Source organism: Siniperca chuatsi, linkage group LG23 (assembly GCF_020085105.1).
Source record: "Siniperca chuatsi isolate FFG_IHB_CAS linkage group LG23, ASM2008510v1, whole genome shotgun sequence".
NCBI lineage: Eukaryota > Metazoa > Chordata > Actinopteri > Centrarchiformes > Sinipercidae > Siniperca > Siniperca chuatsi.
The window spans coordinates 8309924-8327036 of NC_058064.1; the positions used below are offsets into that span (position 1 = coordinate 8309924).

At 42.7% G+C, this 17113-nt stretch overlaps 1 protein-coding gene across 2 annotated transcripts; it reads right to left on the reverse strand.

The window, feature by feature from the left end:
* Positions 1-827: 827 nt before the first annotated feature.
* Positions 828-16809, reverse strand: btg1 (B-cell translocation gene 1, anti-proliferative). Of its 2 annotated transcripts, XR_006376788.1 has the most exons (4): positions 14725-15182; positions 10690-11169; positions 1826-1993; positions 828-920 (listed from the first exon to the last, which is right to left on the reverse strand). XR_006376788.1 is itself a non-coding variant. In XM_044185751.1 (3 exons), exons 2-3 carry the CDS (start codon positions 14867-14869, stop codon positions 10766-10768), a joined length of 549 nt encoding a protein of 182 aa, XP_044041686.1. In that variant the 5' UTR covers positions 14870-15327; positions 16755-16809; the 3' UTR covers positions 6803-10765. The 2 variants fall into 2 exon arrangements, 1 of the variants encoding a protein (XP_044041686.1); XM_044185751.1 differs by lacking the exons at positions 828-920; positions 1826-1993 and adding an exon at positions 16755-16809 and having other exon boundaries at positions 6803-11169; positions 14725-15327.
* Between the last annotated feature and the right edge of the window lie 304 nt (positions 16810-17113).

Consider the following 17113-nt stretch of genomic DNA (forward strand, 5'->3'; position numbering starts at 1 on the left):
TTCCCTTCGCTATATCATCCATAATTTCCTTACTGTATCTCTCCATCTCTCTGTGTTGCCTTTTGCTAGCAAATTACATCTTCCCATCAACATAAACAGGAAACAGCTGAGGCACTCTGTTCTCTTGTCTTTTTCCTGTCAGTTTCTCAGAAAACTAAACCAAACCACCAGAAACCAAGCCAACATCTCCACCAACTGTACAGTGGAGCAAGTCAGGCACAGCAGGCTGATCATGTGGTTGGCGGTTAGCAGGCTGCTTCGTGTTTACAAGCAGCAGGGGCCTTTAAATGAACACGTGCTTTAGGGTAAAAGACGTAAAACGGCTTTTTGTTTTTCTACTGCTGCAGAGCTCAGAAATAATTTTCAAGTGATTAAGCTGAAATCCTGATCATCTGCATCAGAATTACAGTCTTCAAAAATGGATCCACACTCTGTAATGCAACAGCAGCTTGAAGAAGAAGGATATGAACCTTGTGTTTTGGTGTTTGCGAAATGGCTGCTGTCCTAACGCCTCTCACTGGGGGATTTCCTCCTCGTCAGAAGAAAGCCAATGGCCACTGATGCAAGTGACCATCAATCCAAGCCTGTGTGTTTGAATGAACTGTCTACACATTTTAAAGAGCATGTGATTGATTGTGTGTGCCTCTGTCCTTTTTATACAGAGGGTTCAAACTAAACAAATCTGTTTGTGTATATGTGTGTTTGAACGTATGCGTTTGTGCGTCCATGTATACATACTTGCACCTCTGTGTGTGTGGCCAGACCTCCTGCAGAGGGCCTCTTGCTGAGCCCCAAGGCTAGGCTATATTTAGGTGGCTGTTTTTTTCTCTCTTTCTCTCCCTCTGAGTGGTTGAGAGCGTTGCCTACTGGTTGGGAGAGGCTGACCACAGGAATATGTTGCCTCCATGTCTGACCGCCGACTTTCAGATAACCATATGTGGGAGAATACAAACAGATGAAGACATCAGCGGTGGTTAGCCTGTTAGCTTATCATTAGGACGCAGAGCTTGTTGGTATCACTGCTGCTGGCTAGAAACATAACGTGGAACAGACAAACATAAACACAGTTTCAATTTGTTTCTCTAAAAGAGTTGCGAAGTGGGAGGAGCTGCCGGTTCCAGATGTACTTTGTACCACTATAAATTCCCCTTTTATTAAATGGTATTCTTAATGTTGATCTACATAGAAACATGCAAGTCTCTTGGATCATTTAAAGCTGCATTAATCAATACTTTTAAAAGGGGTCTGTCGTAGTGATGAACCCACAGAAAATGATCGCGTTTTAGCATCTTTCAGCAAATTATTTTAGTTATATGGCCCGCAACTTTACTGTTTTGGTTCACTGTCACCGTTCTCTTTAATCTCGTTTCCAACTGCAGCTATTTTTAGCGAAAAAAGCCACAACAACTTTATGTGGTAATAATATGTCAGTTATGTTTACTGCTTGTTCCGCTGCCTACTCACCATTAGTTATGTATGCAATCTTACTGAAATACTCATTGGGAGCCATTGTGACTTCTCATTCTAAGTTTTTTTGTACACAGATTTGGATCTTTGAGTATTTTCCATAGCCGATGGTTATCTTTTGTACTGATGATTCACCAAGACCCATCCAAGTCTTGGAACTGCTCCAACAATCAGTCACCTATCGCTGACTATGCAGGAAATGAACGATGCCCAAAACCACTCCTCCAGCTTTGCAAATCTATAGCTGTTTTTCCTCTCATTTATTTTTTCTTTCTTCCTCACTCAAATAAACTAACATAAGCTATGCACACAAAGGCACACTCTATCACATGATTCCCACTGAGACCCCTCACCTTACCCCAATAAGGCCTGGTGCCAGACTTTGGAATGAATTCCTCTGCTGTGGGAGCTGAAAGGTGACACTGGCAGCTTGGAGAAGGAGGGATAAAGATAGACAGAGGGCGAGGTGGTGGAGAGGGTATGAAGGAGGGCATGGAGGGGGGTGAAGAAGTGATATGAGAAGAATCTGGGGGAAAAGAGAGGACATAATCAGAGAGGGAGATAAAGAGGGTGAGTAATGAGATAATCTATTTTTGCTTAACGAAAGTAGAGAGAGCATGAGGAAGTAAAGGGTTGCAGATAGACTATGAAGAGATACAGATCAAATCACGCGCTCTTACTTCACCTCTTTCTCTCAGTTGCCATAAAAAGATATCTTAACTCCACATACAAGACGTACTATACATGACTGGTTAGCTTATAGAAAAATATACAGTAGTGACAGATGTCTTGCCATCCATAAGCTGCTGCTGCTGTAAAACATTCATTACAGCACATATTTTCCATGCATTATAAACACACCATTCAGAGAGGCAATTTGATTAAAAAGCAGCATCTTCCACTCCAGAGATCACATGACAGTAGTCCCGTCGTTCAACACCTTTAAACTTAATTTTTCTGTTGATAGTGTTTGTTTCTGCTGGTGGGGCTTATTTGTTTGTCTGTCAGTCATGGTGGCTCTCACTGGTCACCATAACTACCCAATTCTTTTCCCAATCAAACCAGAAACATAAATCATATTACTTCCTGAGTAAAGGCCCTGCTGTCACACCAGAAAGCACAGTGGCATGTGCTAGAGGCTTGGGGACATAAGGGCTACTCGCACGGCTAGTTGGTGATCTACTGTAGCTGGCAAGATGCTAGCCAAAAATAATAGTCAGTCACAACTGGTCTCCAAGCCTCTCAAAATGGTCCAACTGCAGCACCTCAGACCTCTCTCCTCAGGCCCCTCTGACCAGTTAACGTTATAGCATAACTAAATGACCACGGCCATACTAACTTGCAAGATATCTAACACTATAGGCCTATGATAATAATAATAATAATAATAATAATAATAATAATAATAATAATGATCAGGAAAGCGAGAAAGAAAACCGTAAGGCATTTTAGTTATATAGTTAGTTGCAGATGTTGTAAGTTTATTAGAGCAGCATTTATTGGAAAGCTAGTCACTGGCGGCTAATGAGCTACCACATGCAGTATGCAGTAAACTGCAAGTTAATTTGAGCCTAACTCACTAACCTCTATAGAAATTATAGAAGTAAGCTATGTACTGCCCTTGCCTTACGAAAGGCGGAACAAACTTTTAAATTAGGCCTTGTAGATGTAATATGAGTGAAGATTCAGCAACTAGATTGCTTATTTCTTGCCTCAATTTTTTTCAGAAACAGATTTTGGTGGACTGCTAAGGTGAAATGAGTGAAAGTTTACTTGGCCTACTTCATATAACTGAACTCTATTACTCATGCTCAAACCTCAGGAGGGAGGTCATGCTCAACCCCCATTGGCTCACAGAACTAGGGGCCTTAGGAGGGAGGACTGCAGTTGGACCCTTCTCAAGCCTTTTTCCTCTTACTTACTTCTCAGAATTGTACATCATTTCATTAAATAAAGACTTATTGAAGGGGGAATAAAGCTCTCCAACCTAGGTTGCTACCTGTCAGTTTGCTAACTGTTAGTTAGGAAGCTTGTTGTCCCACTCGCTAACGGGACAGTAAGTTCACACAGTTTATTCAAAAGACGTATTTTTACCATCGACTCCTGTCTCATAAAAAGAGTTAGATAAATAGTGTATATATAGTAGTTTTCTCTAAACAAAACGTTGAGAGAAATTAAGGAAACAATCATTAATTTAAAACTGCCAGTAGTTGTATTACTTTATAGACAAATATGTAACCGCTTTGGTAAGAGTCCAGGAAGAAAGTAAAGTCACTATTTGACAGCAGAACAAAAGCAGGCTTTCCACTGTTCAGCTCTCACACTATAGTAACCTCTTCCATAAAGACCCCTCCCTCAGACAATCCACCCAGCATTAGTGACACGGCCGGCCCAAGCTGGAGGTCTTTGTCCCCACTGTCTCCTATTTCGTTCATTGTTCCTGTATGGATGCTGGTGGGAAGGGTGTGTGCAGCAGGGGCAAAGCAGATGTCACCGCTGAGGATGAATAGTGCCCTGAGGGGAAGGAGAGAGTTAGCTGGTATGGCCTCCATACCCTGGAGACCCACACAGGCAGGGCAGGGATCTGTTTCAAAGAGGAATCAACTTGTCCTTGGCTTCTGAATGACTCACATACTCTCTTGGAGCACGGGGATACTAATAAAGTGGAAACCAAATGGAGAAATACACTGAAGCACTGCACAGCTGTGGTTTTCACTTGTGCAGATCATAAAAAGTTTGATAAGAGTTTGTACCAGATACTTACAGGGGAAGATTCCTGTTGTTGATTTTTTTGTTTCTGCATTTACTAATGGCGATAGTTTATTATAAAAATAGGGAAATCAAACTAGTTTTCTTCATGCTGGGGATGCCTGGCAACCCTCTTCACCCCTGCACCTGACTTTGAGAAGTAGTGAAGTACACCAAATACACACAAAGCCCACAGTGTGAGGCACATTCGCAAAAGCGGCTGTGTGACTTATGCAGCTGCGGCATAGCTTTTGTCCTTTAAGCAGAGGAGCATAAACACACACACACACACACACACACTCTGCAGGAGGGCTACCCTGTCATCTTGCTGGCAATAAAGCGGGTCCCAGATGTCTGCCTCCCCCTGTTAGCAGACACACAAGCTCACACTGTCACTCACCATGCCTTTGTTCTCAGACAGCAACATATTGCATGTACACAACGTTCAGACTCAGTGTACATAAATGTTGCCACAGACTCAGAGGACTGAACTTTGGTACAAGGCAGAGTACAGAGCTGACATGTTAATGTTTTGTCAAAAAATGTGAATAGAAAATGCTGAAATCCAGTCAATGTTAAGGTCAATAACTTTACAAAAACTAACCTGGCCTGACTGTAACATAGCATCAGACTACAATAATCTCACTAAGTAGTCTCCTTATCTTTTTGTGGTAATCAGCCACACCTTCCAGAACTTTCTACCTAATCACACCATCTCTACAGGGTGACCTCTGTTGCTATGTGAGTGGGAGGGGAGGGCAGAAAATATTACACTGCTGTTTCATCAGTGCCAAGCTGAAACTCCAATGCAATTCTTAGATGACAGTTTGATGATTCTCTGACATATGTTGCAATAGAATTTTACAAACGTGAATAGCGATTGATTTAGTATAGTCAAAATATATTTATGCTGATGTTTTATATCTCTTAATCTAAATAAAATTATAATAACGTTCATTTCCATAATTTGGCTGCCTTAAGGAAATTTTAAAATGAATTGAGCCTTTAAAAAAAGAACATTTTTGGGCATATTTCAAATCCCCTCACATGTTCCAACTGCATTAAAATATTTATAATATCAAAATGATAGGTTTCTGCACAAGCACACACACTGCAATCCACTTCTTTTTTTTCACAGATGAAAAACTTGTCAAAACATCTTGCTCAAATGAGTCATTGCAAAACCCTGTCCGGGGAGGGAGGGATTGCAAAATCCTGTTAAATCTGGATCACTTGTGCTTTGTGTTACTGTTGGATGGTTCTTTATTCACTTTGCCCTACAGATGATATTTTCATACAAAAGAAACCACACTGGGCCATATAGTCAGACAAACCCTGGGAATCTCTGACCTGCTTCCACAGAGGCCGAACAGGGAAATTTTGCAGTAAGCAGAACAGAGAATGTGTAAGACAAAACTGCCTGTGGCAAATAATAATACAGGCTTAAATATGAAAGAATCTCTCATTTTTTTCATGCTGACAGACTCCAATAATTTCAAACTACAATACCCACACTCCCCAGTTGCTGAGGCCAGTTTTTGGAGAGTTAAAGCCCGACTTAAACACAAGCCCAGTCACCTTCCCTCTAGGTGCCCTGTGCCCCCACGCCCTTGGCTCCTGCTAAACCAGCTCTTCTCGTTCCCTCCTTTGTCTGTCAAAACGAGCAAAATGTTTTTCTTTTTCCGCCTGCTGCTAAGCAGCCTGGGGGATTCAGAGTGCTGCAAAGGATTGCAGTCTTAATCCAAACTCTAGGTTTTGCAGAGTCAGCTGGTTCGGGTGCAGCGGTATTGTGCATATCAGTGCCCTGGCAGAGTTTCAACTTCTTTTCCAAGTTTCTTTTTGAGAGAATCCTTGCTAATGGTGCCATCTGTCGCATCCTATCATTTAAGAGGTGGATGCACTGGCAGTTACATTCGAACAGAGAATGGAACGCCGAGTTTTATTCCAAATGTCCAAAAACATCACGTGCATTTGGATGTGAAGTGATTGGATTTGCTGATCAGGGCAGGCAACAGTCCTTTTATGGGGAAAAAGCAGCAAAGGGCTTATGAAACGTTCCAGTCACTCCCAAAATACAGAGCTACATCAACATTACTGACAGTCATCCAGTCTATCAGTGAAGCAGATTTTCCTAAGTTTGCATGTTTTTTGTTCCACAACAGTTTAAACAAATTATGGCAGCATTTGAGGCCCATTCCTTTATCAAACGGTGCCAGTGTCTGTTGTGTAGTAGGTTGTGCTTATAGAATATGTGACCTAAAATCTCATTATACACAAACTGAAGTTTACTGTCCCAAGACACAGATAAATGTTAGTGAGGCAGGAGGATTGCTGACTTGATCTCCTCTCCAGTCCTTTTGGCACAGATGGACCACTCCGTCCTCAAACACTGAGGTCAAATTCCAATCTGGGCCCCACTGAGGCCACAACATCAGCATTTAAGTTTGTGCAGCTCTTAATGTACAATACAGTCTAAGATCTTCCTTCAGGTAAACCACTCTACTATAATTAATGCGTGCCTTTGGTTTATAATTGTAAAGTCATCATTTAACAATACTGAATAAATAATGACACAGCTCACAGGGGATATGATGCCAAGATAGGAAATCTTTTATTACAGAGAAAAAAAAAACGAAACTTTTCTTCCAAAATATAGAAATCTGTACAACTTCCGCACAATCAATTTACATGAACTGTACAAATTTACAGCAGTTCATCACAACATACCCAAGGAAAAGAAACTGAACACGATAAAGGTGTACTAACATGAGATCACAAGATAGACAGCTTTTCTTCTTGGGTAAGCTCAGATTTTTTTGTCTATTTTCTGGTTTTGTAGGTAAATAGAAAAAAAAGGGGAAAAAAACTGAAAAGAAAAAAGAGAAAAAAAAACAAAAACAAAGGATACGTCTACACTTACAGATCATGGAAACTAATATTTTTTACCAAAACAACTTTGGTCCTTGCCAACACTCCCATCACAAATGGCTTAACTTACGAAAAGAGTTATCCATGTTAAAAGATGAAATACAAAAAGGAATACATCTAAAAACACCTCAGGATAGCAATTATTGGCACTTCCCATGTGTAATGTTATGTACTCTACCATTTGTTGTACAGTTACAATACATTCTACAATATGTAAAACACCTCAAATGTGAAAGTGGCAATAATTCAACTAATCAATGACAATTTTGACGACAACAACAACAACAAAACTGCTGTTCCCTTCCTGTTTCATGTCTTAACATGCACAACTTTTCCACAAGGGTATTTATTGAATGTCTGAGGCCTGAGTTTGGCAATACATTCCAGGAGAGACTCCTCGCGTCTCAAAAAAATGTCACACAACTTCAACTTGACATATTTAGTGCATTTTATGTGCTATTTTACCTCTGACCCAGACTCAAAGCACTCACACAACAAATCTGTAACCTATGTGTGCACAAGCTGAATGGATTCCATTTAAATAAATCAATATTACTGAGGACTTAAACCATTTTGGGTGGTGGTACAGTTGAGAAGGTATCGAAGGGGATTTGGGTTTCATTTTTTGGATTTTTATAGCTCTAAAAACAAGGTCTATTAAAAGTGTGTTAGATAACCAGACTAAAAATCCTCTTAAGAGGATGAAGAGGAGAAAATGGGGATGTCAGAGTGGAAAGATGAGAAAGTCTACCAGTGTGACCATAAAATACATCTAGAGAAAAGTGAGACAAGACGATCATCTCGCGCCCGAAATATAGACCAATCTCGTAACATCTTGTCACATGACACACACACAAAAAAAAAAGCTTTAATGGAGCAGCGTGATTTTAAAACTGGTGTCCACCACAGAAACCAAAACTCTGGGCTCCCATCCCAGCGAGCTCCTCTCTATCTGGCCAACATGGGATCACTGCTGTTCACAGAATTCACGAAGGGAGCATCAGCAGAGAGCGGGGGGGTTAGGGGTTGCAGTGCGTCAAAGGCTATAGCTCTATTACCCATGATCCTCTCAGGCTTAGGAGAGCTTAAACACCCATAGGTCTGGTGATGAGCAGTGAACCAGCCTGCCGTGACAGATTTGGCCAGCGGGAAGGCCCGAGCAACAACCGAAGCTGGCCCAGCATCTGTTCCAGCTTGCTGTTAACCTTTCAGCCCCAGAACCAGGATTGGGGGGGGGGTACGTCAGACAGCCATCACATCCTTTCATATGCATGTAAACAAAGTCGCTACTCAAACTCAGTAATCAAGTGCAGCGCAATCCAGTGAGATGAAAACAGAAACAATGGCCTAGTACCCTCAATTCTTCATCTTTGATCCATGTTTCCTCGTCTCTCACTAGCCCCCCTAGTGCAGCTTGAGCACGCAAAGCGCGTGTGCTGGTTTTGTATCCATCACTGCTGAGGGAGTATCGAGGGCTTCTGGTCAGGGTGGGGGATGTTGAATAAGTCCAGAGGGGGGGCTGGAGGGATTTTAGCTGCCCTGGACAAAAAGAGTCCGGCCCTGGCCCCCCCTCTCTCACACCAGCTCCCCTGTCCCTGCCTTCCTTACCCAGCTCCCCACGGTGATGGATGATGATATGTGTCACATTAAGTCTACCTGCATCCACAGGGGGTCAGCTAGCAGCATGCTGGCTTGCTTTTGGCTGAACAGGAGGTCTGAGCTGAGGGGTGATATGTAGCACTTTAGGCACTCTAACCCCCACACCAGGAGGGGCGAGGTGGGGGATTTGAAGCTGCCATGCTGGAAAGGGGACACCTCCAGCAAGGGTCCAGGCAGCACAGTTAACCAGGCTGGTTCACATTAGCCTGATTTTAGTTTAAAAATCACAAATGGCTCAAAATTCATGACAAAGAGGTCTCCATAAGGCAATGCTCTCCCTTTTACAAGACCTTGGAAATAGCTAATGCAAATGAAAATATAAGACTGACAAGGCCTGGTGTTTTTAAGTCAAGTTAAAATTAATCTCTGAACAGTCAGTGCTCCAGACCTCCTTTTGGCCAAAGTCTCACACAGTCATCACTTAGTCCAGACCTTTCAGACTAACTTTGTTTTCCTATCAGCAACACAAATCACCATCTGTGTGTCTGGGGGGGAAAAAAAGCTTAGCTCTGCATCCTGCCAGAGCGAACAGTGCCATATGAACGGATGACAGAATGTTTCTAACATACCACCAAAAATACTCTCCACCTAAAATCAACAGCTCTGAAATGTTCACAAATACAGTGTTAAAAAAACAAAACAAAAAAAGGGTTTTGAAATCCAGAGTTGCACTCCCAATTTAATAGACATTAGTCTATCCCAACGTGGGAGCTACAGTATGAACAAACGGCTAAAATGAGGAGGGCAATAAAACGGTGTGAAAAGATGACATTCGAAAGGATGGAATGCAGGCGATTTTCTCTAAGAAATAAAAAAAAAGTACACATCCCACACAATCTAACGTCAAAGTGCATTCAATGTAAATTATAACAGGGCCACATGACCAAAATTTGGGTAAAATAGGACCCCCTTTGCTACACTTTGAATTTTGGTGATGTGGGAGATGACAAAGTGGTGGAAGGAAAAGGGGGCAAAATGAACAACACAGGAACTTGATTGTGAATTTCAACAACATTCATTAACTAAGGGGAGGGGGAAGGAGATGGATCCCCTGCCCTCCCCTGGAAAGCTACACATGGGTGATGGGAGGGTGACAGTGCAACAGGACACACTGGTATCCATAGGTAACAGGTGTCAGAACACATTCCACTTGCACTTACATACAGGCCGAGAAGGGGTTCAGATAAGGGTTTGCTGAAGCTCAGTGTTGATGTGTGTTGAGGGGGAGGAAGAGAAGTTGAGACCGAAAGCCTTTTTCCAGCTACAAGATAAAGAAAACTAATTCCCTGTGGTCCAAAAAGAGGGTTTTATAGAAAATAGAGATGCTCTAATTGGGTGTTTCTTTACCTTGAGCTTGGATGGCGAAAGACTCAGTCTAAACCTCAAACCCCCCACCCAAGAAACAAAAATGAACAGCAGCAAATTAAATAACCTCTGGATTTTTTTAAATTCAAGGAGTAGTTCCTGGTAAAAATTCCTTACAATTTAGGTTTTGGTGTTTTGCGGTGGTGTGTTGAACATGTACCCATAGTAACAAGTAGGAAAAGTGCACAGTCAGTGACAGCCCCTTCTGAAATGGAGCTGATCACCATGTTGTTTACAGTCGGGGGGGGGGTGCAGAGCCATTCTCTGTGGGGGTTCCGGGTTGGTTGGTTGTTTTAGCTGCCCCAACAGTTCCTTTTCCACAAAGCCTCTCCTAAAAAACGGAGTGCCCAGCTGATCCAATGACAAAACAGAACAGATGATAATGGGGGGGAGAGAGGGTAAAAAATATCAAACCTACAAGGTTTCCATCACCTGGACGATAGGCCACATCCTCTGTTTTTTTTTTCTCTTTTTTCTTCTTTCACTATTTCATTTCATATTCTTAGCTTTAAAAAGGCTCACCCTGATCTGGTCATATGATCTGACCAGCCACGGCATGACCCTGAACAAAAGTAGGCAGGGGTGACAGTGTGCCTCTTTAACTGGACACAGTCATCATGTTGTAGGCTTTGGAGGGACTGGATCTGCCCAGCACCATCAGTTCCTCCTTACAGCTGATGTGACTGTCCACCATGGGGCCCATCGGCCCGCTGTTTCCTGAGGGGGAGCCGGTGGTGGCTGTTGCCGGCAATCCTGGGGGGCAGGGCTGTGACTCATACAGGACGCAGATGGAGCCGTCCTCGCCGATACGGTAGGACACCTCGAAGGGGTCCACCCACAGCGTGAGCTCACTAGGCAGCACCAGGTAGAGTTGCTGGATGGTCATGCCAATGCGCTGGCCTGCCTGCCACACCAGTGGGTCCATCTTGTGGTTTATACGGATGCAGCGGTAACCTGAACCCTTGCAGGGCCTGTCTGGGAACCAGTGGTGCTTATATTGCTCTGCAGGGATAGAGGAGAGACAAAGAGGGTGGAAAGAAAGTTTAGCTTTGGAGTGATTACCATCAGGTCGCTTGTTAATAACATGTAATGTGGCAAAATCACATCATATGCACTGATGAAGGCCCAGAGAAGAGGGACCAAATGGAAAAGAATTACTAAGTGCCGAGTAGCTGTGCTGTTATACACAGAAACACTACATACGTAAATTGTGGCTGTGTGGGTGAGATCTGCAGTGAAGTGAGGTTGAACAAAGGTCGTAACAGAAAGGAGACAGACTCTACTTTGTTAGATAAAACCATGTGATTTAATAAACATGTTATGGCTGTAAAAACTGTTAATGTAAAGATGGGAACATCATGGGGGGGCTGTATTTGAAATGTCTAATATGTGAAAGATCTTTATTTTATTCTTTAAAATCTATTAAACTATTTAAAATCTGTCTAAAAAAAGGTTAAGATAAATTTAATCTCAAAACATTACTGCCTGTTTGACTGTGTACATTTGGGTTGTCTCCAAATGTTAAACAAGAACAGGGTTTAATGATTAAGAGCAGTAGATATTAATCTCATCTACTGATTTTTGCCAGGAGGCAACTTAAGTGGTTTTAAAACGAGACAGGATCTGATTTGTCAAAATAAAATTAAATACATTATGCAAAAAGCAAGAACTGTAACTTGCTACCATTTGAGCTATTTAGAAAAACAATTCTGCTAAGCAAAAACTTTATAATCTCATTCAATGTTGTCACTATGTAAATGCATCCCTCATGTTACTTTTATAATAGCAGGCTGTTCATGTGGGTGTTTTACAAATGTCAGATTTAGCCTAGAGCTTATTAAGAAAAATTCAACAAAATGTACTAGTTACACTGAAGTACAAGGCGTAGTTGTGCGTAGTAGAAAAAAAGGAAAGAAAACACCACCACCTGTTACAGGCCTGATAAGCAGCCATAAACAGGCGGCTCGCTGGGCCTACGTGACAAAAAGAGGGTCATTGAATTGCACAATCCCTCCTCTGGCCTTAGTCAGTGTCACAAAGTCTCCCATGACTGGCTGAACAAAAACACCTAAAGTGTCCAGGCCAGCCATCTGGGACAACTGGCTCCACCTCTTAAAGAGAAAGGATCCTATTTTTCTAGTCTGTGTGGAAGCTTTTCGGTGCAGTGAAACCAGTGATTCAGAGTGATGCAGGCATTTTAGTGGTTAAGACGATGAGAGGAAAATTGTGTGTTGACTGTCTGATTTTGGGTGTATGAGGAAGTAAAATATAACTCATTCTTTCCCTGCAAATTTAGTTTTAGCATTTTTAAGGCTTCCCAATTTTCGAGGATAACTTTAAATCTAGCGTTTGCTCTGATTTCTTCATTTACTGACACCACACTTTAGCCCCTGACTCATCTATATTGAAATCCCAATTATGCTAAATTCATTGTGGCCAGTGAAAAACAGGGTAAGTGAAGTAGGCCAGCATTCAGGCTGGGGCCCGGAGGCCACCTGTATGCATCCACAGGATAATAAACACCCCCTCCCTTCCTCCCCCTGTGCCTTATCACAGAAGGCTGTATACTGCTGAGTTAATGGAGGGGCTGGCACTCGCGAAAGAGCACAAGGGGCTGGATGATCTTTCAGCCTCTGGACTGAGCCACAAAGGCTGCTACCTACAAACCCTGGAGCAGCTGGGAAAGGATCAGCTCAGCAAGGCCTATTCTTAAAAACGAGGCCACGTGGGAGGAGGAGGAGGAGGAGGAGGGGGGAAGTAAGCAGATGAGTGTGGCTTAACAGAGTTTCAAGAAACCTGGTTGTTTATTCATTGTAGCTGAACTCTTACACTAGAAATACGTTGAGAGAGAGAGACGTTTTGGCTGGGTCGTCGGGTGTTTTCCATTTGAAGCCATTTCCTGGCAGAGCATCAAATCAAGCTGCTGCCAATAGAGAGGAAGAATCGAAATCCTGCATACTACAATTACGCCACTCACTGGGACTCATTTCCCCACTTCCCGTCGCTCGGCACCAAACAGGAGAAGCTAGGCACTCTTGCTTTCCAGCACGCAGACACAGTAGTGAGTGACTGTGATGAAGAGCTCTGGCTGGCCTCGTGCAGCAGCCGCGAGCCCCACGGGGCACTACCACACACTCACTTCTGTTTCCACACGTTCGCCTCGTGCTCAAACCGAGACTTTGTCGAAAGTATTTTGCTTTTAATTAGACTATAAGACGTCACAGCAGCAGCGTCGAAATACTCCCGTCAAATTTGAGCGTCACGCATCACAGACTAAACCGTCTGTATTGTCCTCCTACATGCGCCCAGCAAAACGCCCCCTCCCCCCACGCGCAGGCCTCGCGGCCAACTCCAACTTTGGTCTGTTTACCAACACATTGAGCTCTCGCATTGTCTGTGAAACCTAGCTCAAGATTTGTCTCAACCAATTCCTCAAAAAAACAATATCCACCATCATTTAACATAGTATTGTTAGATATTTTGTTTATGCTAGGGATCTTATATTTTACTGGAAACCTATTATCTGCAAAGTACATGTTTCCTTTCTTATATAAGTGAGCTTATGTAGGAAATGTAGGTCATCTGCGGTTAAATGTGCTCAGGATATGAGAGAGGCAGATGTATGGCAGCTTTAGAGGCCTGAGACTGGGATGTGTTTACAGCAGGAAACGAGACAATCCCCGAGCAGCACTGTTCTCTAAAAAAACAAAAAACACTCGAGTTAAGACTGTAGGTAAAAGGAAGAGGACGTGTAGGCTCAATTTCCTGGAAAATAAAATCGAGAAAAAAGTGATTTCATTTCCAGTCACTGTTAATTGCGAATGTGTTGTTTGACATTTAAATGAATGGGAGATGTAGTAAAAATTGACCCATGCCTTAACTACAAGTTAAAAATGTAAACCACTCAAAAATACCAAATTGTGTGTAACAAGGTCATTAATCTACCACTGACACACACGTCGCAAAATTTTATTTATTTTTCAATTATGGGGATTGTGTAAAAACTAAAAATACTGTTATCGGTTTAATGATAGTCCTAAAGTTTGGTCTGACATCGGACGTGTTCATTATTAACCCATTTCGCCAAATGCATTACGTAATTGAGCAGCCTCGACCTCAGCACTGGAGGTGCTCTGCTCTGAGAGCTTTATCGACCGAGGCGCACTTCCTTGTTTGTGCCAAGCATCTCTTTCCACCCCCCTCTTCCTCTTCCAAACAAAGTACTTAATATTAACTAGCTGCTGTTGCTTCTTTATCAAAAATATTCGACTATATTAATTTATTCGTCGACGAATCGCCTTAGATCGCTCACTGTGTTTATACTTTGTCGTTTTTGCCCCCTCTCCGATGTGCGCAAACAGTGTTGCGCGTCGGTACCGCTGATAGTGATACTTGGGGAGAACAAAGAAAGGCTTCTTCTGCCTCGTTCTCAAACCAATAAGAGGTCGAATTTACGCATGTAATCCTAAAACAAAACCTAAACTTAACGTGTGAAGTAGTAGTTTATAACGAGCGGTGTTTTGTGAGAGCAAATATATAATTTTCTGGTTTTCTTACCTGACAAAATGTCCTGTAAGCTTTGGCTGAACGTTTGGACCTGTCGATCGTTTACGTGTCCTTTTACCCTCAGAAATCTCGTCAGAAATCCGACGGCGGCGTTGATCTCTGGTTTCATCGTTCCCCGGGCACAAAGAGTATGCATTGAGAAAAAAAAAAGGCAACGGCGACGATCCGTGCGCGCGTCTTGTTTTTCTCTACGTGTTTGTCCGACTGTTCGTCTTTCTCTCCACTTCTGAGCAGCGATCCTTATCTAGTGGCGCTTGTGTTGTTTCTCTTGGCATTTATTTGTCGAGGTAGAGGGACTTTTTTTGTCAGAGAGAGTCCGTGTGCTAGGACGGTTCAGTGCTGGGAAATAGACGCCTGTTGTTGGTAAATACAGGGGGTTGGGGGTGGGTCCCTTGGTGCCACGTCGACCAACCCTCCTGTTCGCTTTCCGCTCCAGAGTGAAGCTCTCGGAGTGGGGGAGCGGGTTTTTATAGCGCCCCCTCCCTCCCCACAGCGCCGACACAAGCTGCTACAGCAACAACAGCTGACCAATCCCGGTCCTGCCACCGTCTGACGAGCCACACATAGGAGGAGTGCAGCGTTCACGTCACCGCTCTGAAAATAAACAGAGATACACAGCATGAAGCTGCTGCGTTCAAAGGCGGTCGGAAATACGGCCGGTGGAACACACACACAAAAAAGAAAGAGACAAGGAAACAAAAGCAAACGACAACAAAGGAAAACTCACACGATCTTGGTTGAAGAAGTTGTCACCTGCAGCAGCAACTAGTAATATGATGCACCAAAACTATGCTACCTTAGCCTATTGTATTCTATTAAAATTTCATCCCCTACCAAGTGATGGCAGAAAATGTAGTGTTCTGTAGGCCTATGCACTTACATTGAGTTTGCTGTTTCTAAAAGTCCAATTTCAAGATGGTTTAGGAGCAACAGAACATCTCTGATTGTCATTTCGCCCTAGAGGGTCATCTGGTAGGCTAGTGGTCTGCTAACTGTTACTGTGCAGGAGCTGGAATAAACATAAACTTGTTTCTGTCTTTTTAATGCAAATTTTAATGTTTTCTGTTATATTTCCTGTTTGACTTGTCCCATTTAAAGGGAAAAAAGTCAGTTTGAATAGTATAGATCCATCTTGATTTTATACTCACTTTCCATATATAAGAAAGGGTTCTTGGTTGCAGTAGCCTTCCTCCTCTCTGCTCTCCATGCAGAAAAACATTCCAGCAGGTCGTCCTGGTGGCCCAGGAGTTTAACATGCTCAGCTGTGGACCTTTGTTTCATGCCATCCCCATCACCCCCATTTCATCTCAGCTCTCTAAGGTCTCCTGTTGTATCTAATAAAAGCAATAACTGGAAACACATTACTCTGTTTAGTTATCCAGTTCAGGGGCAGTGAGTATAAAATCAAAGTAGACTTCAGTAATTCAAAATCTACAGTAGCCTAACATCAGCTGTTCATGAGCTAACAAAGACAGCCCCGCTTTCAGCTTTGTGCCAATACATTTTTTTAAGGAATCCAGTGGGGTTTGTTTAGTTAAAGAAGTAGTAGATGTTTCGGCCATCAGTTTATTTGAACATCCAAATTCAGAGATACGTAGTTTTCACTGGACAGTATTCGTTTTGAAAGTTCTCACTTTCCCTTTGAAAATATTCCCTTCAGCAATTCTCCAATTTTTCACAAGCATCCACAATCAGAATGTATTGAGGTTAATGAGATATGTTAAATAAAGCTGTGGGTCAATCATTCCAATATTTACCTCATTAGGAGTTGATAGGCCTAAAGATATAATAATTTACTTGAAAGCAACATTTCAAAACTATTTCTGTTATACATTGCAATATCTCAATTTGGACCTAACAACATTTGGGCCCCACAGGTTGATAGATTGTTTATGGTAAGTTCAAAGGCATAATTTTATTGCTGCTTAGTTTCAGGTCAGGCCACGGTAGGCAGGCAAGGGAACAGGTGTGTATGTGTGTGAGACAGAGACAGGAAGAGAGAGCAAAGCTGTTTACATTACCTTAGTTCAGTACATCATCTTAGTGTCTGGTTCTTCCTTGCTTTCTTTCTCAGTATGTGTGTCTGTGTGCGCAGGTGAGCAGCTCTGTGGGTGTTTATTCACATATGAAACAGGAAGAGTCTCGATCAGCTGAAAACACACATCTTGTGTGACGCTGTTGAACACCGAGGAGGCAACATTGTGCCAGGAAATCTGCTTTCTTTTCGGAGGCCAGTCGCGCTCATTAAAATCAGTGGAAAAGTACAGGCTGCTGTGCTTTGTTTGTTGCAGACAGAGCCACAATGACCCGCTGAGTGCTGCAATCATGATGCAATCAAACAGACCAGGACCACACTGATTGGGTCAACCACTGACCTAAA

Coding starts and splice junctions, on each gene's coding strand:
- btg1 (XM_044185751.1), bottom strand. CDS start 14,869: ATGCATACTCTTTGTGCCCGGGGAACGATGAAACCAGAGATCAACGCC. Junction 11,170..14,724: donor CTTACAGGACATTTTGTCAG/GTAAGAAAACCA, acceptor CTATCCCTGCAG/AGCAATATAAGCACCACTGG.